The sequence below is a fragment of the Hibiscus syriacus genome, unplaced genomic scaffold (assembly GCF_006381635.1).
Source record: "Hibiscus syriacus cultivar Baekdansim isolate YM2019G1 unplaced genomic scaffold, ASM638163v2 tig00117000_pilon, whole genome shotgun sequence".
NCBI classification, from domain to species: Eukaryota; Viridiplantae; Streptophyta; class Magnoliopsida; order Malvales; family Malvaceae; genus Hibiscus; species Hibiscus syriacus.
This window is the reverse complement of record NW_024063516.1, coordinates 1573404-1598953: the sequence shown is the minus strand read 5'-3', so window position 1 is coordinate 1598953 and position 25550 is coordinate 1573404. Positions and strand designations below refer to the sequence as shown.

At 35.6% G+C, this 25550-nt stretch overlaps 2 protein-coding genes and 1 pseudogene across 2 annotated transcripts; 1 reads left to right on the top strand and 2 right to left on the bottom strand.

Moving 5' to 3' along the window:
- The first annotated feature begins 12030 nt into the window (after window positions 1–12030).
- LOC120194748 (glycine-rich protein 5-like) lies at window positions 12031–12438 on the top strand. The gene has a single exon (XM_039196964.1). It carries the CDS (start codon window positions 12031–12033, stop codon window positions 12436–12438), a length of 408 nt encoding a protein of 135 aa, XP_039052895.1.
- Window positions 12439–13149: 711 nt separating this feature from the next.
- On the bottom strand, window positions 13150–15808 carry LOC120194769 (aminomethyltransferase, mitochondrial-like). Its single transcript, XM_039196977.1, is given in 5 exon segments — window positions 13150–13816; window positions 13933–14051; window positions 14466–14734; window positions 14737–15040; window positions 15698–15808. Coding segments are annotated over 4 exon segments (1221 nt in total). The 5' UTR covers window positions 15023–15040; window positions 15698–15808; the 3' UTR covers window positions 13150–13269.
- Window positions 15809–16757: 949 nt separating this feature from the next.
- Window positions 16758–18236, bottom strand: LOC120194613 (annotated as a pseudogene).
- Window positions 18237–25550: the final 7314 nt, after the last annotated feature.

Below are 25550 nucleotides of genomic sequence, written 5' to 3'. Positions count from 1 at the left end.
TGTCATCTATGGCAGTTTGGGTGCATATCCCGGGTTTACCGATTGAATACTTCGATGAAAGTGTTATAGTCTAGATCGGGAAAGCTATTGGGATACCACTAAAACTAGATTACATATCAGGTTGGAAAACAAGGGGAAGATTCGCAAGAGTATGCGTCTTAATCGACCTTAACAAACCCATTCTTCCCAAAGAAAGAGTTGGTAACACTACCTTCAACATTAAATATAAAGGTTTACATTCTACATGTTTCTATTGTAGCTTAGTCGGGCACAATACGGAACAATGTTCGGTGAGAATTATCAATAAAAGTTAAAAAGAAAAAGCTCAAAACGGAACTTCAGCTCAAGAAACACAAGATACCCAGAATATTCTATACCTGATAACCAAAAAGAGGAAAATTCAACGAAGATGAGAAGAACTATGGCCCATGGATGTTGGTGTAAAGAAGACAGAGAGGGGGAAAAGGAAATATGAAAACCGTGAACAAGAACTCTCAAGATCACAGAAATGGAAATAAGTTTCAAGCCCTAAAGGATGAAATGGAAAACCCGAGTAATGGGGGAGAGCAAAATGAGGCCAGTATAATTGTGGAGGAAGTTCAAATCAAAGACAACATCACACCTAGAGCTGAAGGATTTGAGACTCAAAACTATAGATACATAAAAAAAGGGGAAAAGGAAAATTGAAAGAGAATACGAACACATGAATTAATATGGAAGGCACTAGTAAAAACTACGAACCAAAGAGCAGGGAGCAGAATCCTGTGAGACAAACTAAAACTGATCGATTGTATAATGCAACATAAAGTACCAATCCCGAACCCAAGCAAACTAGAGTTGATGATATGGAAATCGAAAAACAACAGGGTACAAATAATGGAACGACTGATTCACATATATTTTTGAATGAATACCCTAGTACTGGCACTCTCCCAAGCACTCAAAGAGTTGCAAATCTTGACAACAAACTGTGCTCAACAGAACCTCCTGAATTTCAGGAAAAAAATTACAAGGCTAAGGTCCAATGAAGTTTATCTCGTGGAATTGTAGAGGGGTGGGAAACCAAGAATTTATCAGAACATGCAAAGACCTGCTGATTAGCGAAAATCCTGAAATCATTTGTTTGATAGAAACAAAAGCTGCGACTAGTATGGGTAATGACATTAAAAGAAAGTTGAAATTTGAGAACAACTTTGAAGTTCCTCCTTAAGGTATGCGTGGGGGCCTCATTGTTTTATGGAACTCGAGTATGACCAATTTGAAAATTCTGTCTAGCACAGACCAAACAATCCAATGTGAATGCCAAGAGAACAACAAAACCTGGAATACTACCTGTGTACACTCAACCCCATCCTCAAAAGAAAACGGAGTGCTATGAGGATTTGGAATTTTTTTCAAGAAATGCTAACGATCTGTGGATAGTACTAGGTGATTTTAACGATATTGCAAATATTGAGGAAAGAGAAAGAAGCAACACAAATTTTCTTGACAGAATTATCCTGTTCAGGGAAAGATGGGATAAATGTTTCCTTATGGATGCAGGCTGTACGGGTATGAAATTCACTTGGATGAGAAGGGTTCAAGGCCAGGTGATTTTACAAGAAAGGTTAGACCGGGTTCTCCACAATATTGACTCCATAGAAACCTTCCCTAACTTTTATGTAAGGAATCTCCCAAGGACCTATTCTGACGCCGGATAGAATAATGATTATCTTGCAGGCGCTCCAATAGATGATTCACAAGAGAAAATTCGCCCAAAAAACCAGAGAAAAAAGTCTCTAGGGTTTAGTAAAATATTATAAAATCAAACAATGCCAAAAATAAGTCCACAAGCCGGACTCTTATAGTCAAAAATCATCTTTATTCGAATTTTGCCAAAAATAGCAAAATCCCAAAAATCACTCTAAATTAAAATTCGAAATAAAATAAGCAATCTCCAAAAAAAAACCCGGCCTAAATCGAATTTAAATTGACTTCCTAATTGACAATCGAAATATTACCATAAATAGTAAAAAATATCTAAATCTAGTGATTCGGAGGGGAAAATGGCAGAATTTGAGGTTGAAAAAAGGCCACATGGCTCCATGTGGAGAGCGTGCGCGTCGAAAAAAGCTTTCCGGATTGGGGTCTTATGCGCAATTCTGACACATGTAGCCAAAGTTATGGCCAAAAGACTGAAACATACTCAAAACGACCCCAATGAGGAACATGTCACAATCAATTCCCGCCTTTGCGCTGATCTGCCAATTCATGGTATCTCAGCGCCATCAAGGTGCAATCTGACAGCTCAGCATCATCTGTCTCGGATCCCCCTGCATCAGTCTATTCCGATCACAACCCTATTCTTTTAAATACTAACAAGATCATCAACATGGATAGAGAGAATATACCTTTTAGGTTTGAGGCTTTGTGACTCAATTATCCTGATTTCAACATAGTTTTCAATGAAGCCTAGAAGAAAAAGAAGGATAATATTGTGAAGGCCATAGCTGAAACTGAAAAAGAGATAAAGTCTTGGAGGGAGACTACTGTAGATGATATTTTTAAGAAAAAACAAAGACTTCAAAATCGTTTAAAAGGTATTCAGATTTCTCCTAATTATTTCTATTCCAAGTATCTCCTGGAGGATTGCTTCTTGGTTATTAGCTAAGTTTAAAGATTTTTCTATTCTTAAGAATTCTCAAATCAGTGACCCTTTTCTTGGGGATTTTTGTTTCCCCCATAACAAATCGATCATCACTAAGCTCTCTTGGTCCTCTCCTCCTAAGGGCTTTGTCAAATTGAATGTGGATACAACAACCAACGGTGATCAGAAGAGAAGTGAAATTGCTGGTATTCTAAGAGATGATGCAGGATTGATTTTAGTTTCATTCAAGGAGGCTTCTGGCCCAGGTCCACATACTTTGATGGAACTAAAGGTTGTTCAGAAGAGATTATCCTTTTTTCATTCCTTGCGAGGATGTATTATGGGTCGGTTGATTATTGAAACTGATTGTAAAGTGGCAGTGGAATGGGTTAAGAATGTTGTAAATTGTCCTGATATGTATGTCATAATTGTCAAGGACATAGCTGATAGGCTTAAAGACTTGGAGGGTATAATTAGATGGGTTGCTAAGACAACCAATATACAGATAGATGGGCTAGCTAAGGCTGGAATATGATAAGTTCAATGTTGTTGTTGTTAGGGGCATTTGATTTTGGGTTTTTGGGTTGTTTGTAAGGGGGCTTATCTAGATGATTTAAATTTTATGTATCATTTTTATCATTAATGAAGTATAAGTCACTCTTTTTCTCCTTTCGCTGATTAAGGAACTCATTTTGAGTTCCATTAATCATGAAGGGGTTTTTAACGAGGCCTTCAATTCTTTAAAAAAAATCCAAGTATCTCCAAGACATGAAGAAACAATTAAATGAGGAGTATCAAAATATCCTTAATCAAGAAGAAATAAGGTGGCTACAAAAATCAAGAATCGATTAGGTACTGAAAGGAGAAATGTCACACCCTAATTTAGGGGTTAAAATTTTACAAATTTCAAGGTATTGAATTTAATTGGTATTTTAGAAGAAATTGAGGATTTAAATTAAAAATTTTCAAAACTTGTATGTTGTTTTAGAAGTTGAAGGAAATTCAGGGCTTGGATTCAGGGACCAAGCCCTGAATTTCTTCAATTAGTGTCGGCAGCAAATTCACGTTAAATGCGTGAATTGATTTCTGATTTCAAAATCAGAAACAATTCATAAAATTTCCTCTCCCGCGTCCCTCTTTTCAAACTCGATCCAGACGTCGTTCGGCCACCGATCGTTGATCCGAAACCACCATCGTGTTCATCGTCGACCGATGAACAAAACCCCACAAACCGATCATAGCGAAACGTTGTCAAACGCTGTGAATTTTGATTCAAAGTTTCGACTTTTTTAAACCACCACCGTGAAAATCGTTAATTCATCGCCGATCGTTGCTCCGTTTTTTATACCTCCCGCACCATTGTGTTTTTGTGTCGTTCTGAGTCCACCGGTGTCCGTTGCATCTTCGTCGTCGTCAGTGGGTGAGGGAGGTGAGGAAGTCAAAGTTTTCGACATTTCGAAATCGAGCCCTCCACCGTTCAAAATTTTGAATCGAGCTAGGTAGATGTCTCAAAATCGCTTAAAATATTTTTAGGAATTTTTCTGGGATTTTTAGGACACCTTAGGATTGTTCACGCGCCTCCACGCGCTGCCCCTGCGCTTGGGGAAGGTTCGAAAAATGGGGGGAGATAGCTTTGACCCGTTTGACCCGACCCGGTCCGACCCGACCCGTCTGACCTGACTGCCCGATCCGACCTGTTGACTGGACCTTTGACCTGCGTTGACCGGCCGTTGTCTTTTTCCAGGTATACTGATCCTGATGTTTTTCGACATCCTGAGTCTGTTTTTAGGTCCGTTTCGAACCCGGTAAGCTGTTTTCACTGATTTATTACTCGACTCAATCCGTTTTTCAGAATTAAGCCCCGTTTTTTATGAAATTTTTATTGTTATGTATTTGAGGAATTATTGGAAGTTGAATTAAAGATTGAGGACATTCGAATGGAATTTATATGGTCAATCAGTATGGCACAAAAATCGAGGTAACATTTTATTATCTTTTTGCATGCTTTATGAAACATGTTGATAATAGGTAAATGCATGGATGTATATAATTGATCTATTATGCATGTTTGATTATGGATGGACTCGAACCGAATACGATTTAAGTGATAAATTGGTTAAGACTCTATTGAATTATATAAAGGAATTGGAAGACTGGTAAGAAATGGTGTCTAGTACAATGAGTAATATGAAGAGAAAATGCCCTCAGATTTATTAAATTCTCATTAATTTCGTTAAAAGGTTTAATACCAAAAATCGCCTGATTAAGGAATTACGAAAATGCCTTTGTGAGGTAAAAATAGTCCGAGTTGACTCTGAATGAGAAAATACCCTAAGAATTCGTATCTAACCCGATAAATTATTGATTTAATTGTTAAGATCCTACTTTGGTTCAAAAAATTCCTGATAATCCGTTCTTAACATTTAAGAAGGCAATTGACCCGAAAATCTCCGAGTTATGAGTAAATACCTGAAGAATAATTTATCGAGGGTGCTCTCTTTTCAGAATTGTTTGAAAGGACTGAAATAGATGATAAGTTTGAATATATAATAAGCAGACGGAAGAAAATGATTGAAAAATCCTGGATTTGTAAAATGACCAAAATACCCATATAATAGAAATGACCTAAGAATATCATCAAGCTCATGAATGATTGGATATCCTTAAGATCTGAAGTGACTGGAATAACGTTGAGCACCAAAATGACAAAAATACCTTTATGACCTAGAATAAGTAAATATCTTGGATTAATTAATGAATCCAAATAAACATGGATGTTGTTTTGCCCTTAGAAGTTGCCCTTAAAAGTTATGGAACAAAGTTTAAGAAGGTTGACCAACCCTAATGTTATGTCAGTACCTGAATGACATAGATACTACTTGAATGCTTGTTTGTCTCCTCAAGTTTCGATCGATGATAATTCTAGAAATACTCGACTCAGCTCAACGCTAAAGAGCATCCGATATTAAGAAGTGGATATTCGTGAGATAAATCAACCACGAATACCAAAATAACTTTATTATATGACCAAAGTGAACTGAACGGAAGTACAACATGTATTCGAAACTCAGAAGCGTCTAAATTACTCGGGAAGACTCTGAAGTAACTGAGATAGATTTAACTACTAAATGAACTAAATAACTTTAATGACTGAGAATTTAGTAAGTGATTGGATGAGTCTGGGAACACCAATGAACTTGCATGATGTACGATCTCTATGAGCTATGAACCAAGAATCGAATACGTCGATAATACTTGATATTGTTGCAATGTGGAAAGAAAATAAAGATTATTGGGATATCTATTCGATTCCTTAAGATATATTCAGGGATGATTCTGAAGATAATCAATGGACAAGAATTATTGGTATTAAAGAGTGAATACCCTGGAAGGGTAATGAATTGACCAGTCGACAGACATCAGTTCTAGGAGTTGTTCAGCTCAAGTTATTTGATAAACCGATCGATTGACATGGATGGTAAATGTCCTGAATCTTCATTTATCTTTATCAACTCAAATCACTCCGGGCATTCTTGAACACTTTCCTGATGTACATTAAAACATAGTGAGTTTCTAAAGTATTAAATTAAATGTATGATTAGATCGGTTAGTAATCGATTCTCTCCAATAGGACCTCGTTCCTGTAATCCGATCAAATTGCACAAGTTCATGTTATCCATATTGATAACTGCAAAATGCCTCTGAAAAATACTTGGATCCTCTAGTGTGTTCCATATGTACTACATGACAGTTTTATATGTTTTGAAATGAGTTTTAACTCAAGTATTGCTTTACTGGTTTATGAACCATGGCAACATGGTAAGTGATCTACGATTATGGGTTTTATTGAAAAATATGAATTATTTATGATTTATGGAATCATGGAAACTACTGGTTTATGAATCATGGTTTTATGTTTCACTGGTTATACTCGAACTGTTTTACTGGGATATTATATGGGTAAACTAGAGATACAGCTCTAATCAAGCTGGAAATTTCTTACGGACCTAAGGGGATCTTTGGGTAGGCTCTCAGGCCCCAAGGTACTCCCTTGGGTTAATCATTTGACTACTTATAGTGTACAGGTGGAAATTGGTTATACGATTTATTTCATTATCACTGTTATGACATATTACTGGATCACGATCCAGGTATTACGATTTACGACTAAACTGATTTCTACTGGATTTTTATATGGATAGGATTCTGAAGTATAAAGGCACTGCTCTGATCCAGGTGGTAAGACCTTACGGACCTAAGGATATCCTTGGGAGGCCCATATGCCCCAAGGCATATCCTTAGATTGGTTCCATTTTTGTGTGCTTAGGGTAACCCTACGGACCTAATGATACCCTTGGGTAGGCCCATAGGCCCCAAGGCATATCCTTAGGTTGGTTCCCTTTGTTGTGTGCTTAGGGTAACCCTACGGACCTAATGATACCCTTGGGTAGGCCCATAGGCCCCAAGGAATATCCTTAGGTTGGCTCCGTTTTGCTATGTGCTTAGGGTAAGCCCTATGGACGCTGTTCTGGGGAACTGCATAATGGAGTTAGGTTGGGGGTTCAATTATGGTTTTAAAAGATTTATATATTTTCACTGGTTTTGATTGGAACACACTAGACATCCTATTCAATCTCCTAAAAATGTCATACTATGAATACTTCTTATGACCTAAGATCGTCATGTCTTCTACTTGATGAACTACCAGTGGAACCCAGATTATCCCGGAAACCAGTATACATCTTATTCAATAAGGAAATTATATGGATTTCTATTTATCTGCATGTAATGTAACATCAGCTAGTAGTGTTGTATTAATGAGCTTCCCAAAGCTCACTCTGTTACTCATCTTTTCAGGTTACAAGAATCGTACCAGTGCATCTATCGACATCAGTAAGGAAGTTCTTCCGGCGTTGCTTGCAAAGTATGGTACATGTGATTAGGGGGCATGTAGGTTATATTTTGTTTTTATATCTGAGTCTGAAAGCATGTTTTATTTATGAATACTGATAAATCATTTTATGAGTTTACATGTTTAATAAAATTTTTAAATTTTCCGCTATTTTTACGGTGGGTCGCTCCAGTGGCCCTAATGTGACACCTTGGATCGGATCGGGTCACCCGCATAGGTCTAGGGGGTTACAAGAAAGAAATACAAGATTCTTCCACCTCAATACTAAAATGAGGAGAAAGCAAAATAGAATAATGGGTTTGTGTATTGAGGACAATTGGTGCACGGACAAAACTATGCTCATAGATCATATTGTGGACTATTAAAAGAATATGTTTTACTCACAAGGAAGAGAACTCCTTAGGAGAGCCATATGACAAATTTCAACCGCAACTGATTGATAAGGAAAGCATGGATCTGGTTGAACTGTTATTTTTTCCATGAAAAAATTAAAGGCACTTGGACCAGATGATATTCAACCAATTTTTAAAAGAACAACTGGGACACGATTAAAGACATTGTTCGTAAGTTTGTTAATAATGCTATAATTACAGGGAAAGTCGACCCGAGAATGTTGAGCATATATTATTTAGACCTATCAGCCTCCTTAACACTTCCTATAAAATTCTTGCTAAAGTTTTGGCTCAAAGGCTTAGACATCTCCTTCAAAAAATTGTGAGGCCTTTCCAAAACATTTTTCTACCAGGAAGACATACTACTGATAATATTCTTGTTGTGCAGGAGGATGTTTACACTCTCTCAAACCTCCAAGGAAGGAAAGGGGCAGCAATCATGAAGATTGACCTCCAAAAGGCCTATGACAGAGTGAATTGGTAGTTTCTAAAGGAGACATTGGAAAAGCTTAATAAACTAGAGAAACTGATTGAGCTAATATTATTCTGCAACAAAAATAGCTCGATTGAATCCCTATTTAATGGAGAGAAAACAAAACGTTTTACAGCAGAGCAAGGGCTCAGACAGGGAGACCCCTTATTCCCATACTTGTTTATCTTAGTTATGGAATGTTTATCGCATATCATTTTAGAAACAATTGAAAGAAAACAATGGAAGCCTATCAAATTATCAAGAAGGGTACTAATCTTAGCCACTTAGTTTTTGCAGATGATTTACTGTAATTTTTCGAAGCTACAAGGGAGCAAGTTTTGGAGGTGAAAAGTTGCCTACAAATTTTCAGCAATGTGTCTGAACTGGAGATCAATCTACAGAAATTAAAATTATTTGTTTAAAAAAACATCAACAATGAAGTTGCCATCACTAGAACCGACAACCTTATTGTGTATTTGGGGGTTTTGATCTTTCACGAAAAGGGAAATATCAACACTTATGCCCCGATTGTTGAAAAGGTTATGAGACGAATGGTTGGGTGGAAAGACAATGTATTGTCTTTGGCAGGCCACAAAACATTAATTCAAGTTGTGACTGCTGTCATCCCCATCCATACCATGCAGACTAAAGTACTCCCCACTTCAACATGTAACACGTTGGATAAATTGAACCAAAATTTATTGTGGGGAGAAAGTACAACGTATGAACACAAGCACCTTGTCAATTGGGATATCATGTGTAGACCCAAAAATGCAGGAGGCATTGGAATCAGATGACCTTGGGAGTGATAAACCTAGTGATTGAAGCGGATACTCAATAGGCAATCGAAGCGTTACAAGGAGGAGAATCGACCAACATGCAACATGAAATCATCATCAGTGAATGTCAAAAGATGATGAAAGAATGATGGATTAAAGAAGTTCGACATACCTGGAGAGAGGAAAATCGCTGCACCGATGGATGGCTAACCTAGCTTCCAGAAAAGTCGAAATGATACACTGGATTGAAGAAACACCAAATGAACTTCAAAACGTTTTACAATATGATATCCACAGAATAGAGTTCTTAAAATGGTAAACAAAATGTAGCCATTTTGTCCTTTGTACCAAACAAATAATAAAATATTTTTCCTACATCACTGTCAGAATTCTTTTCTTGAGTTATCCTCCTAACTATGAGACCATCTTCCTACGAGTCGGATCTAATTACAAGACAATTTATCTTATCATACAAGATTAAGGAGTCATAAATTTTATCAGTTGTGAGAGATTCTCAATTACACAATTTATCTCTAAAGGCTTAATAAGATACAAACAACAGACAAAGTATAGTTAATCATAATCATTTTTATCATACTTAATCTTCATGGTCTGCAATGAAACAATTTCTTTAAATACACATGCTTCAAATGTAATTTGTTAGATTTTCTACATGCACAATTGTTCTAACTTCAATCATAATGTAGCAATAGTCTCTTCCTTTGCTACATCTTGTAAAATTTCATTCAAAGGATGCAAACATAATTGCAATAAAAGCTTTTTTTATCCTTATGTTTCTTTTCTTCAAGTGTCAATGTTAAAGACATCTTTCAAATCCATCTATGTTAGAATCGTCTATATGTTCACCTTCCATAACATAAATCTAATATTACAATTTAACAACAAAGTTTCGTACTTCAATGATGTCATTATCGTGATAAAGACAAGCAATTAGTATACCCTAACACCAATTTATTATACTAAACATAGATAATGACAATAGATACGATCACAAAAAAAAAAGACGCCCAAAATTTAAGTGGAGAACCCTAAACATAAAATAACAAAAACCATAGACATATGAGGAGAAATTTTAATATTTTCGAGAAAAACACAAGAGGATTTGTAATTTATCGCATGACTCAAATTTACTTCTAACCCTAATTATTATTTTCTATAAGATAATTATAAAAGAAACTTATATTATAAGAAATCTACTCAAATTAGATTTTTTACTTTTAATAACAACATCTAATATTAGAACTATAGTTGAATACAGATTCAAAAGAATTCAATCTTGAATTCAAATTACCAAAATTCTAACAAATTTCATTTAAAATAATATAAAAACTTACAATATGATATTTGATGAAAAAAATAAATTGAGATAAAAAAATGCATGTTTCTTTGTAGGTACATTAACTTTAGTTTCATAGAAAATTTGAACGTGGAGCTATAAGCCGGAGTTAGCCCAACATCGTAAAGCAGGCCCTGAAATAAGTAAGACTATCCAGAAAGCCCTGCCCATTTGTCCAAAGACTACCAATGAAAAGTTGCAACATTGTCACTTTACCGTCGAAAGGGGGCCACTACTTTTTATCTTATTGGCAATTGACCCTTCATCTTTAGCTTTTTCAATGTAAAGTCTGCGTCCGAATAACACCTTCAAAACCTTGAACTGGTTTACTGTTGACTTTTTCTTTGATTGGATTGTTTCGTCATTTTAAGGGATCTTAATTAAGAATTTCTTAATGCAATCGAACTTGGGGGTATATGGTGCTGCAGGTTGGCTTAGCTCATCCTCAGGCGGCTGCAGATAGAATACATCTGATTGTTCAATCTGCCTATGGCAGAACTCAAAAGTTTCCCACTCAGTGTTTAGGCCGAGCAAAGCTAAGACCCTAAATGTGAATGATTGTTCAACGGATCTAGCTTAAAGTCTATGCTATGCTAACCCTGCATCCCACGGAACAGTTAACCCTTGACGGTTAACAATGCATCTATCTCCAATTATGACCAAAAGCGCCATCCTAAAGGCTGATAATCCAGGCTTGATTCACATGTGCCTCCAGGAAACTATTTTTTCTAGGGTGGGTAAAAGTTGGTTGAAACCGACTTAACCGATAGGATTCGGTCAAATTTGGTTCAGTTAAGTCAGTTCTCATGATAATCGATCTGTTATCGGTTATAAGTTTTAATAAGAGAACCACTAGACTTGACCAACTCCCAATTATATCATTTTGGCCTGATGACGCACAGATTCGGGAATCTAACATATGAGTGCTGATGATACACCTAACTTTTGGTTACTTTTAATTCTATTTCCTGCAGGCGTCTATTATATCCTTTTAAACCACCTATTCATTTAATTCAATGGAGAAATTGTAGTTTACCACCGAAAAGTTGGATGCAAAGGGAAAAGAGGAGGACGAGGTTGACTTGAAGTTTAATGTTAAGGGCCAGGTTGATTTTAATGAAAGAAAGGACAATTTAACTTTTGACAAGTTCGAACAATATGTTCAGTTTCACCATACATATGGCTGGTTTTGGTTCTTTACTACTTGGGAAGTAGAAGATAATCGTCATGGACCAAAATCAACTCGTAGGTAAGTCGATTGGATCATTGCTCATAGGGTGGTGGGTCGCTTCTTCCCTAGGCTTAGTTGGCTTTATTAACTTCACGTCTGAGCACGGATTATTGATGATAGGATGTAAATTACTAATTCGCTTTTTAAGTGTCGTAACACTGCCGGCCATTTAATTACTCAATTTTACTTCTCAGTCATCTATGACTATATATATGCTGTATGGTCTATCGTTCTGGGTACCTTTCTCATTGCATGTCAACGATGGGTGCCTTCAGGGTTTCCATTTTCCTGCTATTTCTTGGTGCTTTTCTTCTTTGCGGTCGTATTGATGCTAGGAAGCTAGCTGCGAGTGAAAAGGGAGTGCATGCAGTTGGTGACAATAAATCTTTCTTCCCTTATACCCCTGTTTACGGTGGTGGATTCGGTTGGCCTGGTGCCGGTGGTGGATTAGGTGGTGGAGGTGGGGGTGGAGGAGGGGGTGGCAAAGGGGGAGCTGGATATGGTTTCGGCGGTGGTGTTGGAGGTGGGATTGGGTCTGGAAATGGAGGACTTGGAGGTGGAGGTGGAGGTGGCGGGGGCGGTGGTGGGGGCTCCAATGGCGGTGGGTTTGGCGGAGGATATGGTGCAGGATTTGGTGGTGGAACTGGAAGCGGGAGCGGGATACCGTGAGTTTGTGAAAATAAATTGTACGCTATTTGGGATTGAAGTAACTTCATCCTGTATGTTGTATGTTGTATGGTGGTATTATCAATTTAGGTTTGCCTTACTTGTCGGCTAGTTGGTTCCCTTCTACATATGTTAACTGTAACCTGTAAGCCTAAAAGTGAATAAATCGGGGGAGTAGAGTTGCATGTAACACAGTTCCCTATATTACGTTAATAATATCTTGGTGTTCATTTCGGGCAATCTTCTTTTTGAGCAATATATTACGTAAATAAAAATGAATATTTTTTTATTGAAAGGCGAATGCAATCGAGTTCCCGAAACTATATTAGTAAAGTTGCATGTAACAAAACTCACTGAATTAGTGTATTGTTTGGTTATATAGGTACTAATTTAAACAGTGTTCATAATAGTTTCAATCTTGATTATCTGTTTAATCTATTCACGTAACGTGATTCGAAGAACACCTAATATATTATACTCTTTAAAAAAGAAAGTCTCAAAATATTACGCTCTTTTCCTTCTCTCTCAATTTTTCTCTAAACTTTGGTTATTGTGTGATTTTTCATCTAATGTAAAGAGGGTGAATCATCGTATGTACGACCACAATCTCTAATGTTATACCTATGACATTAAATTTCTGTGTCAGTTGTTACTTCCTGAGTAGATAGGAATTTAACACACGATAAAGCAACAAATTACAGCATGCCCTGTCAGTTAACAGAAAAACGGGAGATTAGTATTAGTTGCAGCGGTTCAGGTTTATAAAACAACAAACACAATAACATGAAACAAGGCGAATTATGTTGGAGCTGAGCCTGAAGTATCAAATTGAGCTTAGGATGGCTTGTAATATTTTGTTGGTACAAAAGGCATTTTTGTCACAACTCCATCATAGGCCTTTCCTCTTACCAAAATCTTAGCTTTGGTGCCTGCCTTGTGTAACCCAGATTTCACGTATCCCATTGCTATGTTCTTCTTAAGGCAGGGGCTAAATCCTCCACTGGTGATCTCACCAATGTTGTTCCCTTTCTCGTCCTGAATCTCGCTGTGGGATCGTGGAGGTGGTCCGGATGAGGTGAAGCCGACACGCCTGATAGACGGACCCTCTTCGAGTTGTTTAAGGATGACCTCGGCTCCTAGGAATCCACCTTCTGCTCTCCTCCTTTTCCCAATTGCCCAGGTCAGTCCAGCCTCCACTGGTGTTATATGTTGTTCCATGTCATTACCATATAGACACAGCCCAGCTTCGAGTCGGAGACTGTCCCGAGCTCCGAGGCCCGTCAACCTGACCTTCCCTTCAGATTTCTCCAAGATTGCTTTAGCAAGATCCAAAGCATTTTCAGATGGAACTGAGATCTCAAATCCATCCTCACCAGTGTACCTGATTGATAGATTCATCAGTTAACCTCCATTGCCATCTTAACAAGTGATGGCATCACCATGCCAACCAAATTATTACTCTTTGAATGGCAAGAAGAAACAAATATGGAAGATTACCCAGTCCGAGTGAGAAAGCATGTTGCACCATTAATATCCAATATGCGGAATTCCCCAAAATACAGCTTACTCAGATCATCCTTTGTCAGATGTTGAAGAACAGGGGCAGCAAGAGGACCCTGAAAAAGAGGAGGAAATGTTGAAAAATGTTTCCATGTCTTCTAATTCAGTCAAATTGCATCTTCTAAAGACTATCCACCATCGTTGAGAACAGAAGACTATTCTTTCAACGTATAGTGAGAGGACAAACTACAAATAGACGTATAAGAGCTGAACACGAACATAGTTTGATTGCCACAGGCAACTCATGATCGCAGTAACCTGCAAACTGCAAGTAGACCAAACTATTCATATGAATAAAAAGAAAGCACTTGATAAGGAGAAACGTTCACATAAAATGTGCTAAATAAAGAAGCAAAAGTATGCATGTTCCATTCAAAACAGCCACCTGAAAATCGCAAGGATGCAAAATAATGAATCTATATAGAGAATCAGACATGGAGCCATATTATTAGAAGAGTCTATTAACTAACCTGGAGAGCCAAAAGAGATCTCTCATTGTGGATGTGCCATGAGACGTCGCCACCTTTGGACTTGAATGCCTTCATATGCTCTTCAATGTGTGCCAGATCTTTATCCCTACAGCCTGCATTCACAACCAGGTATAAGTGATCATCCTTCACTTTGGTGATCACAGAATCATCAATTGCCCCTCCCTTCTCATTTGTAAAGACGGTTAGTGTTCCCGTTCCAGGTGTTAGTCCAGCCACATCAGCAATGACGAGCTTTTCGAGGAAAGGACACAGTCCTTTCCCTTGAGGCTAAGCCCACACATATGGGATACATCAAAGAGTCCACCGTTCTGCCTGCAGTTAACTGTAGAGTCCATGATTGAGTCCTTGTACTGAATCGGCATGCTCCATCCAGCAAATGGGACCACCTTCCCACCATTAGCAACATGGAAGTCATAAAGAACAGTCTTTTTCAGATCAGCCTCTGAAGCAAAGAACCGTCGTGCTACAGCCTTCTTGTCAGCTTGAGCAAGATGGCGTGTAATCGATTGCCCAAGATACCAAAGACTTCCCCTCATCTTTTAAGGTTGAAATATCTGAAGAAAAGTAATCTTCCAGAAATAAGCAATAATACTAGTAGGAATAACATTCGAATATCACTTCAAGAATTGAATGGTTGAAGATAGAATACGTAATGATCAATCATATGTAAAGAAACACAAATCCAAGAAAAGTTGCACAAAATCAAGCAGCTAGCAGGTAGTTGAAGGAAAAAGCTGTGTCAAACGAAACCCATTTTGGAACATTCTAATTGAAAGGGGAAACTGATTTTCACAGCATTCCGCCACGTTCAACTAAAAAGGTTGTCAAAATCCGAAGGTACAAAAACATGATTAATATACAGGGAAAACAGAAGGGAACCATGCTACAATTCAATAGAATTGCTTCCTGTCTGCAAAATCACACAAGCAATCCAATGAATCGGTTCAATGTGGATATTTACAACACAACACCGTATTACCAATCAAATATCAAATGAATTTCTTCGCAGATGATGATGACCCAGAATGACATGAAAATCAGCATTGAGCTATCCAAGACATTCAACAAAAAACTGAACCATCTCCAATGAAAAACACCACGATCAAATTCACCACCACATCACGAGAGAAAAATAATAATGAACCAAGTTTTTAAAGACATGAAACTATCAATGCAATAAAAAGAAAAGCAAGAGAATGGAAAAGTCTTACAAAGAACCCTTCTTTGTGTTTTTCTTCTTCAAAAATCACATAGAGCACAAGAGACCATTGGTCTGCTAAGAGATAAAAAGAGGATAGAATTTTATATATACAATAATTTAAATATTGGTAGTATTAAAACAAATGAATAGATGGTTTCACTGGTGGAGGGTTAGTCTGCAAAATCCAGAAAAAAAAAAACATAGCCAACAAAACCACATCAACAGCGAGTGGTGCTTATAGGACTTTGGAGCAGTGGAGCTCTACTCTCTCTATATTTCACCACTTCCCAATCACTATCATGTCCCACACATCCACATGTGTCTGCTCCCTCTATCTAACGACCAGGAATCTAAATGTATGCAGCTGCTTTTTATCCGACGTTAAATGTAATCGGTCTGTAATTGAACTGAGTTTAGAATCTAAATTGAAGCATTATACAAAAATTCTTTGAAAATCTGAAATTATGTCGTGAAAGTGGAGTCCTGGAACAGGGCCACCGGAAATCTGAAATTAATTTACAGCGAGTAAATGTAAGCCATATCCAGGCTATGGGAGCAATCTAAAATCAAACTGTTGTTTATATGGTTCCCTCATGTATAAAGTAGCAGCCTCCAGAATCCTTTCTAGATCGGTCTATGTTCATGGACACTCAAACCAGACAACGTGGGCTTTTGCTTGGTCAAATGTAGAACCCAGAGAGCAGTTAGCTTGCGTAGGAAATAACTACTTGGGCTTAAATTTTGGATCGGAATGATTGATTGACACAGTCCAAGCATACAAAGTTGAACACTTCCTCCTCTTTATCCTTAAAAATACTTGGAAGAGTCAAAATGTCAACATCCAATGGTGATGTATTATTACCCGAAAGAGAAAAGGCAATAATATTCATTCATTTTAATTTCAAATTTGACGTTTCTCACTTTATTTATACAACTCTTTATATTTTCATTTGTTAAAGAAAAGTAGAATGCAAAAAACAAACAAATAATCAACTTTATACAAAAGTACTCATTGATTTCTATGCATGAGCCATGAAATATATTTTCAATTTTTCATACTTCTGCTGTATCGTCTTTACAAAATTGCACACAAATATTATCGTCAGTGGTTAATGAAACGAATGAAAGAATCAAAGAATAATCCTTGTACATATGCACATGTTGTGATCATAAATCCCTAAACTAAAACAGCTTGCTTGCGAATTCATCGATGGGGCTTCCTTCTACACGAGAATAACTGGATTTTTTGGCTAAATATCTCAGCGTTGATAAGCTTCTTCCCAATTGCAACGCCACCTTCATTTCAAACAACTCCCCGTTTTCTCTTTTATCCCAATCATTCTCACTGAGAGTTGATTCAATTGATTCTTGCACATGTTTGAAGAAGCCGGCGTTGTTCCTATACATCTCAAACACCATTCCAACTTGGCCACCGTGCTCCAAAGTGTTAACTGCTGAAGCTAAAGCTCCTGCAGCAGCTGCCACGATTGCTGCCCAAGGACCATTGGACGAATCCATGAAGGAAGATCCTAGAGCTGCAATTCCAGTGAGTATTGGCCCTGAGGCAGCTAAAACTTTGTTCATCTTCAATGCTTTGTTGCCTAGTCTCTCGTAATCTTCACTGTCTTTTCTCTTAATCACCTCAACGACTTCTCTCATTTCCATTTCCAGCTCCTCGGTCCATCCATTGCTTTCTACCTTTCCCTTAAAGTATTTTTCTTTGTTGGTTTTCTGAGACTGCATCTTAGGCCACCAAACAGTAGGTTCTAAACTTTCAGGGAATTTTTCAAGCATTACACCTAGCAAGGGAAGAGGATAAGCTTTATCAAGTGCCAACACTTTCTCCATAGTATCTTTCACGTCTTCTTTGCTTGGAGAGCCAGTAGCAAGTAGGGTTTCTATTTGTCGCTGGATCTTCTTAAACAATCTCGTCGCATTACGTTGCTCTTCCACGAGTTGTGAGGGTTGGATTTTGTTCATCAACACTAACATACCCGTGGCTGCAGAGAACAAGAGAGTCGACGCCAACTTCAAACCCAAATCAGAAGCCCCATGGCCGCCGGTTGCCGTAAAACCAGCCATGGTTGCGGCGGTGAGAGTGATCATGTTGATGGAATTCAGGAGAAGGGTGTTCCAGTTGTCCCGTTGTTGCCCGAGGTTGTTGTGCATCTCCACTCTGTCGGCAATAGACTCTAAGATTGCATAAAGTTGAAAGGTAGCCACTGAAACAGATGAGCTTCCTTGAACCAATGGTGAGCTAATAGCATTCTTTTCAAATGGAATTGTGTTGATGAACCCATCCCTAGTATTCAATTCCACAGACAACCCTTTGGTCTGTACTTTTGGAACTGAAAACCTTATCGATGGAATCTTTGGCACGGATAGAGCGGCATGGATTTGCTTTGAAGATGAAGAAGAAGAGAGTAAAAATTAGAAGCTTGTAAAGAAGCCATGTGAGGGTGTTTCTTCTTTAAGAACTCTTCTGTGTGTGAACTTGTGTTAGAATCAAAGTTAACAGATTTTCGGTTTGAGGGAAGAGAAAGATTTGATTGCGGATGTTGCCGATGAATTTGAATGGAGGGGGAGCTTTGGAGGCTTTATTTATAGCAACAACTGAATAGATTTGAGGAGGTCAGGTCATGTTTCGAAATGTTGACCGACTGATTCAATTGACTAGGCTCTTTGGCTGACCTTTTCTCTCCTATAATATTTAGTGATTCAACTACACTTTAGGTCCTTGTACTATTAAATATTTTGAAATTTAGTTCTCTTTACTTTTATTTCTAGGAATCTAGGCCTCTACTTGGATGATATTAATTTGGCTAAACTACGCCAATGGTCACTGATTTTTGGATAAATATTCTTTTTTACTATTGATATTTAAAAAGTCACAAATCAGTCACTAATATTATCGTTTGTTACAAATTGATCACTTGACGTTAACCGGGATTACTACCGTAATGGAATGCTGATGTATCACGTTAATATGATTTTTTATACCATTTAATTGAATTAGACCATTTTGACCGGCCCTTCTTCTTCAACCCAACCCCTCCTTCTTCACCCTTTCCGTTTTAACCGTTCGTCATTCCTCTTACAGACCTATTCCATGTAATGTCACGAGTACTCTTTCGGAATGATCGATATGTCCTACAATCAACAGGATCACGAAAACTATCAATCCATGTCCACAATATGAACACATATTCCCAAATCTCAATCCAACATAGAACTGTTCGTTGACTTTTAAAGCCGAATGCGCGGTTTTCGACCAAGAACATGATGATCATTCACCCTATCAAACTTAAAGCTAAAGAACAACAAGGTCTAATTGTGAAAAAAATCCCATTAAAAATACAGTCTTTTTCTTTTTCCAGATCTAAACATGCTTCAAGCTTCAATCTTTTACAGAAAAAACATATAGAATACCTCGATTTTCAGCGAAATTGGAATGATAATGCAACCTTGTGGTTTTCAACATCTTGGAAACCTACTAATCACTCTCTGAAGCTTTCAAGAAATGATCATCAATCTCATTTAAAACCTCCATTAAATTCACACCAGAAACGGCCTTCACCATTATCCTCAAATCTGCCGGAGCCGTTTTAGAATGCTCAATATGTATATGCTGCTTCCCTTTGTGACTCTTTTTTTGATAATTTAAAATTTATTACCCAAGATAGCAGCGAACCGCTACAAAAATACAGACAAAACCAAGGAGGGATTTTATTTACAACAAAATTAACTTATACCCCAATGTTCACAAAGATCAGAATCAATCCTATCTAATCTATTAACATTTCTATTGCTTATACCAACTCCAACAATCTCCTTAATAGTGTTAATAATATCTTCTTCAGTTCTGCAATTTCATTTAAAGATCCTTCGATTTCTTTCCTCCCATATGATATAATTAAATGCACACCATGAGAGCTTCAATACTCTAGTGATCAGTGATTTACCTTTCCAGGTATTGGATGCCCATTCCAACAGATCAGTCCAGGTCGAAAAGGATCTGTTAATACCATACAGCTGAAGTATTGATTTCCAAATGGTAGCAGTCTTCGTGCATTCAAGAAAGAGATGGTTTCGAGATTCTGTTGTTACAGAGCAGAATGTGCAGGTATCATCGGTAACAAGGCCAAATCGAAATAATCTTCCTTTGGTACGATCCAAGATAATCATCCAGGAAATGATGCTGTGCTTCGTTATATGGAGGGGTACCAAATCAGATTTTGCCATGAAACTTTCGCATCTTTGGGTCTGATTTCTTCCCATATTTCTTTCGTGCTTTTTGCAGCTGTTGCAAGGACTGGTTGAGCAATATTTCTCCCTTTGTGACTCTTGACGGGCATTGCGGGCATAATAACGGCGCGTTTGATGGGAACGGGGTTAGGGGAGAAGTTAGGAAGCGGTGGCGGTGGAGGCGGTTGAGGAGGAGGGATCTGGTCAGGATTCAGGAGAGGGACTTCAGCTTCTCCATGGCCATAGTCACTCAAGGCAGCTCCAGTGTTCGTCAAGGAAATGGCGTTGCCAGAATGAGCAGCCGCAAAGGCTTTGCGAGCTGCAACTGCTTCTTTCATTAACCATTTCCGGTCCTTGCAACGAGCCACTGATTCTTCGTTATCTATTCTCAACTGAGTAGAACCCATTAAAATATATATGTAAACTTTTTAGTTCCCAACGACTCGGGTGATGAAAACCGAACCGGAGACGGTGGTATCCCTCATTCATTTGGATTTTTTTGGTTTGTATTATCTCGGTTCCATTGTTCTTCCATTTTTGGTCTTCCATGATTGAAGAAGAAGAGGTTGGATTGAAGAAGAAGGGTCGGTCAAAATGGTCTAATTCAGTCAAATGGTGTAAAAATCATATTAACATGTCATTCCGTTATGGCAATAAACAACGGTTATCGTCAAATGATAAATTTGTAAATAACGATAATATTAGTGATCGATTTGTAATTTTTTAAACATCAGTTGAAAATGAACATTACCCAAACATCAATGACCATTGGCGTAGTTTACCCTATAAAATTCTTTTAATAAGTTTTGTACGCATTAAAGTATGATATAAAATTAGAATCAAATTAATAATAATACTAACTTATTTATTTTAAACTTGAATAATTTTGATCAATCATACTTAAATTTATAAATTAGATCTTTGAATTGGACTCAAGTATGACATCAAGCTAAATAGTGGCATTTTTAATTTTGAAGAATAAGGAACTGGGGCTGAATAAAACCTTTTCATGCTGAAGATGATATCCGATGTTGGCTTGGCCTTAGCATGAGACGTGGTAAAACAACTCGTCGCTTTGGCGTCCGAAGATTCAATTAATATGGCGGCCTGCACCCCGTGGTCAAACAACCTATGATAATTTACAATGGGAAGTAATAACAAAGGGTGAAGTACACAAATGGTGCTTTAACTATATGAAACTGTTTGTTGAATCTTTCGACCATTAAAAGTTATAAAATGGTCTCCTGATTATAGGATGTTACTTTGTTGAGTCTTCTGACTATTAAATGTTATAAAATGATCAATCGACTATTCATATATTCCAAATTCATCCTTTTTCGTTAAAAATTGATATTTTTCTAAGCTGGAACTGATTATGATATGATAAAATCATATTTTAATGATGTCTATTAACATCGTTGTTGCTTTCAAGCATTGACACGATGACATAGTGTAAACGAAGAATCAATCAAAAAAAATATAACTCAAACAATTTTGAGATCAGATTTTATCATATCTTAGTCAATTGGTTAATGACCAGCTCAAACGATTGCATTTTTTAACAGAAAATGATGAATTTGGAATATAGTTAAGATATCATTTTATAACTTTTAATAGTTAGATGACTCAACAAAATAACTCTCTATAATCAGATTACTATTTTACAACTTTTAATAATAAGGGACTCAATAAAACAAAACCATATAGTCGAATGACCATTGGTGTATGTTACCCTAAAATAAAAAAAACACATTTATCTTGATTTTAAAATTTTAAACTTATATTTTTATGTTTAAATGTTTCATATAAGTTAATATATAAAGCGTATTTATCTTGCTTCTAATAATATAAAACATTTTATATATTAATTTATTATATCATGTGTAAGAGTTTGTGAATAGTTTTTAGAACAGATTGAAATATAATTAAAAGTGTGCATAAATGTAAACAAATTATAATATTAATAAAGTTAAATTTAATATACATATATGTATCATATAAAAGTGTATGATATATATAATTATGGTTGATATGTATATAAAATTAAAAATAAACTAACTTCGTTAGTTCAACCATATGAGTATACTTAATTTTTGCGCTCACACGTGTGTGTATATATATATATATATATTATAGTAATGCTTTAGTGTTTTCAATAATTTAAATTTTATTTAAAATATTTTTCTAAAAAATTAAATAAGTCATATTTAAAAAAAATCAATTAGGTATTTATGCCACATCATCATCTATCATGTATTATATCATTAATATTATGAACTGTCACATCGATATCGTAAACTACTAAATTAATATCATAACATATAATGTTTAATTATGTTAATTAATTTTTTTTTTAAAAAGTTTGAGGACCTCAAATATCATAAAATTTTATTTCTTTCTTATTTTACTTTTTTAAAAACACACACGATACCAACATCAGTGTCACATAATATAAATTTTAGGATAAATTTGTGTATATTACCCAAAAAGAAGCAATAAACTGGTACAAGCAACCACAACAAACAGGCCAACCAAGAAATATTAGGAGGCCCTACTTAGAAATGTCCCGCCTATCACATAATTCTCTATTTACATCATCTTCCTATCAATTTTCTTATGCACAAGTTTAATTCTCACAATTACCTTAATTACATTCAACAGCCCCTGTTATTCCTGGCAGATCACATATCACTGGCGACCCAGCTTAGTATGATATTTTATTTTATTTTAATTTTTTATAAATTTAATATAAAAATATTTTTTAGATGAATTTGCATCTATGTATTCCAACAAACAAACTGTACAACCATCCTAAGGCAAAAAAAAAAAAAACCCATATAAGCTCAAGCAATCAACCCCCAATTTGAGCAAATATCACTATACCTATCTAATTACTTATGCTTTACCTTACCCCTAATTTTAGATTTCACCAGCGATCGATGTAACACTCATAGCTCATATACGTCTCGAAATACAAGTTAAATATGTCACATCAACCTTACAATATTCAATGAATATAAATGCTTAATTTTTTTTCATTTAAAAAACAATTCCTTCCAACTTTAAAGCTATTATTTTTTTAATCAATAAAGTCATAAATTAATATTTAAATATCGAAAACAAATCCATTTTCAGGCAGCGATTAGACAATTTCAGTGATGTTTCGTAACTATTTAGAACTGTCTAAACTCTACTAAATTTTCGAACCATTTAAAACATTATATATATATATATATTATACTCATTCATAAATACTGATAAAATTAAATTAGACAAAATGAAATGGTCGTAATTTACTATTACATACCATTTAGAATAAAATTGATAAAACAAACTATTAACATAAATATACATGCCACTACTAGTCAAGAGTAACATCGAAGATGTCTTACTGATACTGATAAAATAGATTATCTCCAAAAAGATGCTCGGGAGGCTCTTCACTGCACACCAATATCTCTATTAAGACCTACGCATGAAAAACCATCACGAGCTAAGCATAACTCAGTGAGGCGGTAATAAGCTAAGGTGAGATAAACATAAAAAAATATCATAAATACTCGAAAACGTTAAAATGAATTTAAATAAAATATTAAACATTCAAACCAACTTATTCAAGTCCAATACTTCATTTTAACCTGAAAATCAACTTGTTTTATATTCTTATAAAAATCATAATAAATAATATCAAATAATATGAACATATCATATTTTCCTACCTACTTAACATATTCATAACTTTCATATTTCATTTTCTTAGCTCAAAGTATATTTAAGAGAATATAAGGTACATGAGTAGAACATAAGGTGCACACTAGGAACATCACGGTGCTAATCATAATTTATAATAAGATGCACTCCAAGTGCAAATCATAACATGAACACCAACAATATAATTCATAATGTACACGAATATATCATAACTTAACTTGAAAGCACTCAACTTAATGACATGTTAAATGTACCTATGACTCTCAATGCAACATACAGTGGACTTATAAGTTATAATATAATCAATTATTAATCAATTTCTTTAAAATCATAAACATAAAAATTCATCATTGCAAAATTCGTACTTGGGCAGTTCATACCCTAAATCATTCATAAAACTTGATGAAAAAATATAGTAAATAATCCACAATTAAAATCATAAATCATACTTTTAATAATAAAAATAATATGAGATTGACTTATCGCAAGTTGTCTTTGTTCAAAATAATTAAATAAATAAGTTGCACCCACCTTTGCTTCATTACCGAACTTTTATATAATACTCCTTACTCTTGTGCTTTGTTATTTCTTTTCGGATCACTCGATTCGCTAGGTTTATCGTGATCTGACAACGTCATATAATAACATAAAATATTCAACTATATGTTAGTATTGTACTAACATAATCTAAACTTAATAATATAAAATAAAAATCTATAAAATGAAATTGATACTTAATCGATATAAAACTAAATCGTACTCCCATCATAAATTCAAACTTCTCAAAATACTTGTTAAATTCCATAAATATTTATTTCCATCATCAACCCTTCAAATTTTTCTAATTACACAATCAAGTCACTAATTATGAATTCTTTCTAGAATTCACCTCAACTTTTCCATTAAATTCATAATGATCCATCATCATTATGATCATTGCTCATTAACTACTAAAATTTCCAGCACCTTAATAAAATGCTCAAATCAATACTTTGACAATCAAAAACTTAAAATTTTATCTCAAAGTTTCTTAGACTTTTTGAATTCAACTACTCAATTTAATAAACTTGCAATTTGATCCCAGCTCAATATTTAAACTCAAAAATCAGCATACTAATAAAATTTCAGCATTTCAATGTTAAGATTTAACATTGAACACCCCAATTCTCACATTTAATCAATAATGCCCCAAATTTCTCAAAACTTGCAAACTAGACCTTTTACTACCTCAAGACTCCAAATTGATCTCCAAATCACATAGAACAATTCTAATATCAATTCTAGACCATAAGAAAATTTTCAATATTTTCCCCTTATTTTCTCTTCATGGTCGAACCTATCTATGTACATAGGACAAGGATTCCATTCAATTTCAAGCATGAATTTTCTTCCTCAGATCAAAGTCATGTTATTATAACCATTACAACATCAAATTAAATCAAAATCCAATCATCTCTTAAAACCCTAATTTGGTAAAATTCAATACAAGGCTTTACACTTGATTTTATTCATCACACAAGCCTTGTAATTAATCTCCAACATCAAAAACATAATAATCTTTCATTAATCTTCAAAATCCATAAACCCTACATAAACCCTAATTTCCAATTCTCATTAAATAAACATGTTCACTACGTAATATTCATACCAAATTATAGATAATTTCATGTAGATTAATTCTCTATCTAATAGCTTAATCCAAAAATAAAGTATGTAGCTTCAAATATCAATTTGAATTTAAAATTCAATTAAAATATGTTATTTTCTTGATTATTCTAGTATTATAATTCTTTATTATTCTCTATATAATCCTTGGAGAGCAATGGTGGTTCGGCCTAGGTGAAGAAGATGCCTAAAAATGTGTTATTTTCTTGATTATTCTAGTAGTATAATCCTTGACACATGGC

What these genes read in the sequence shown, in the direction of transcription:
- LOC120194748 (XM_039196964.1), top strand. Translation starts at nt 12,031, where the DNA reads ATGGGTGCCTTCAGGGTTTCCATTTTCCTGCTATTTCTTGGTGCTTTT.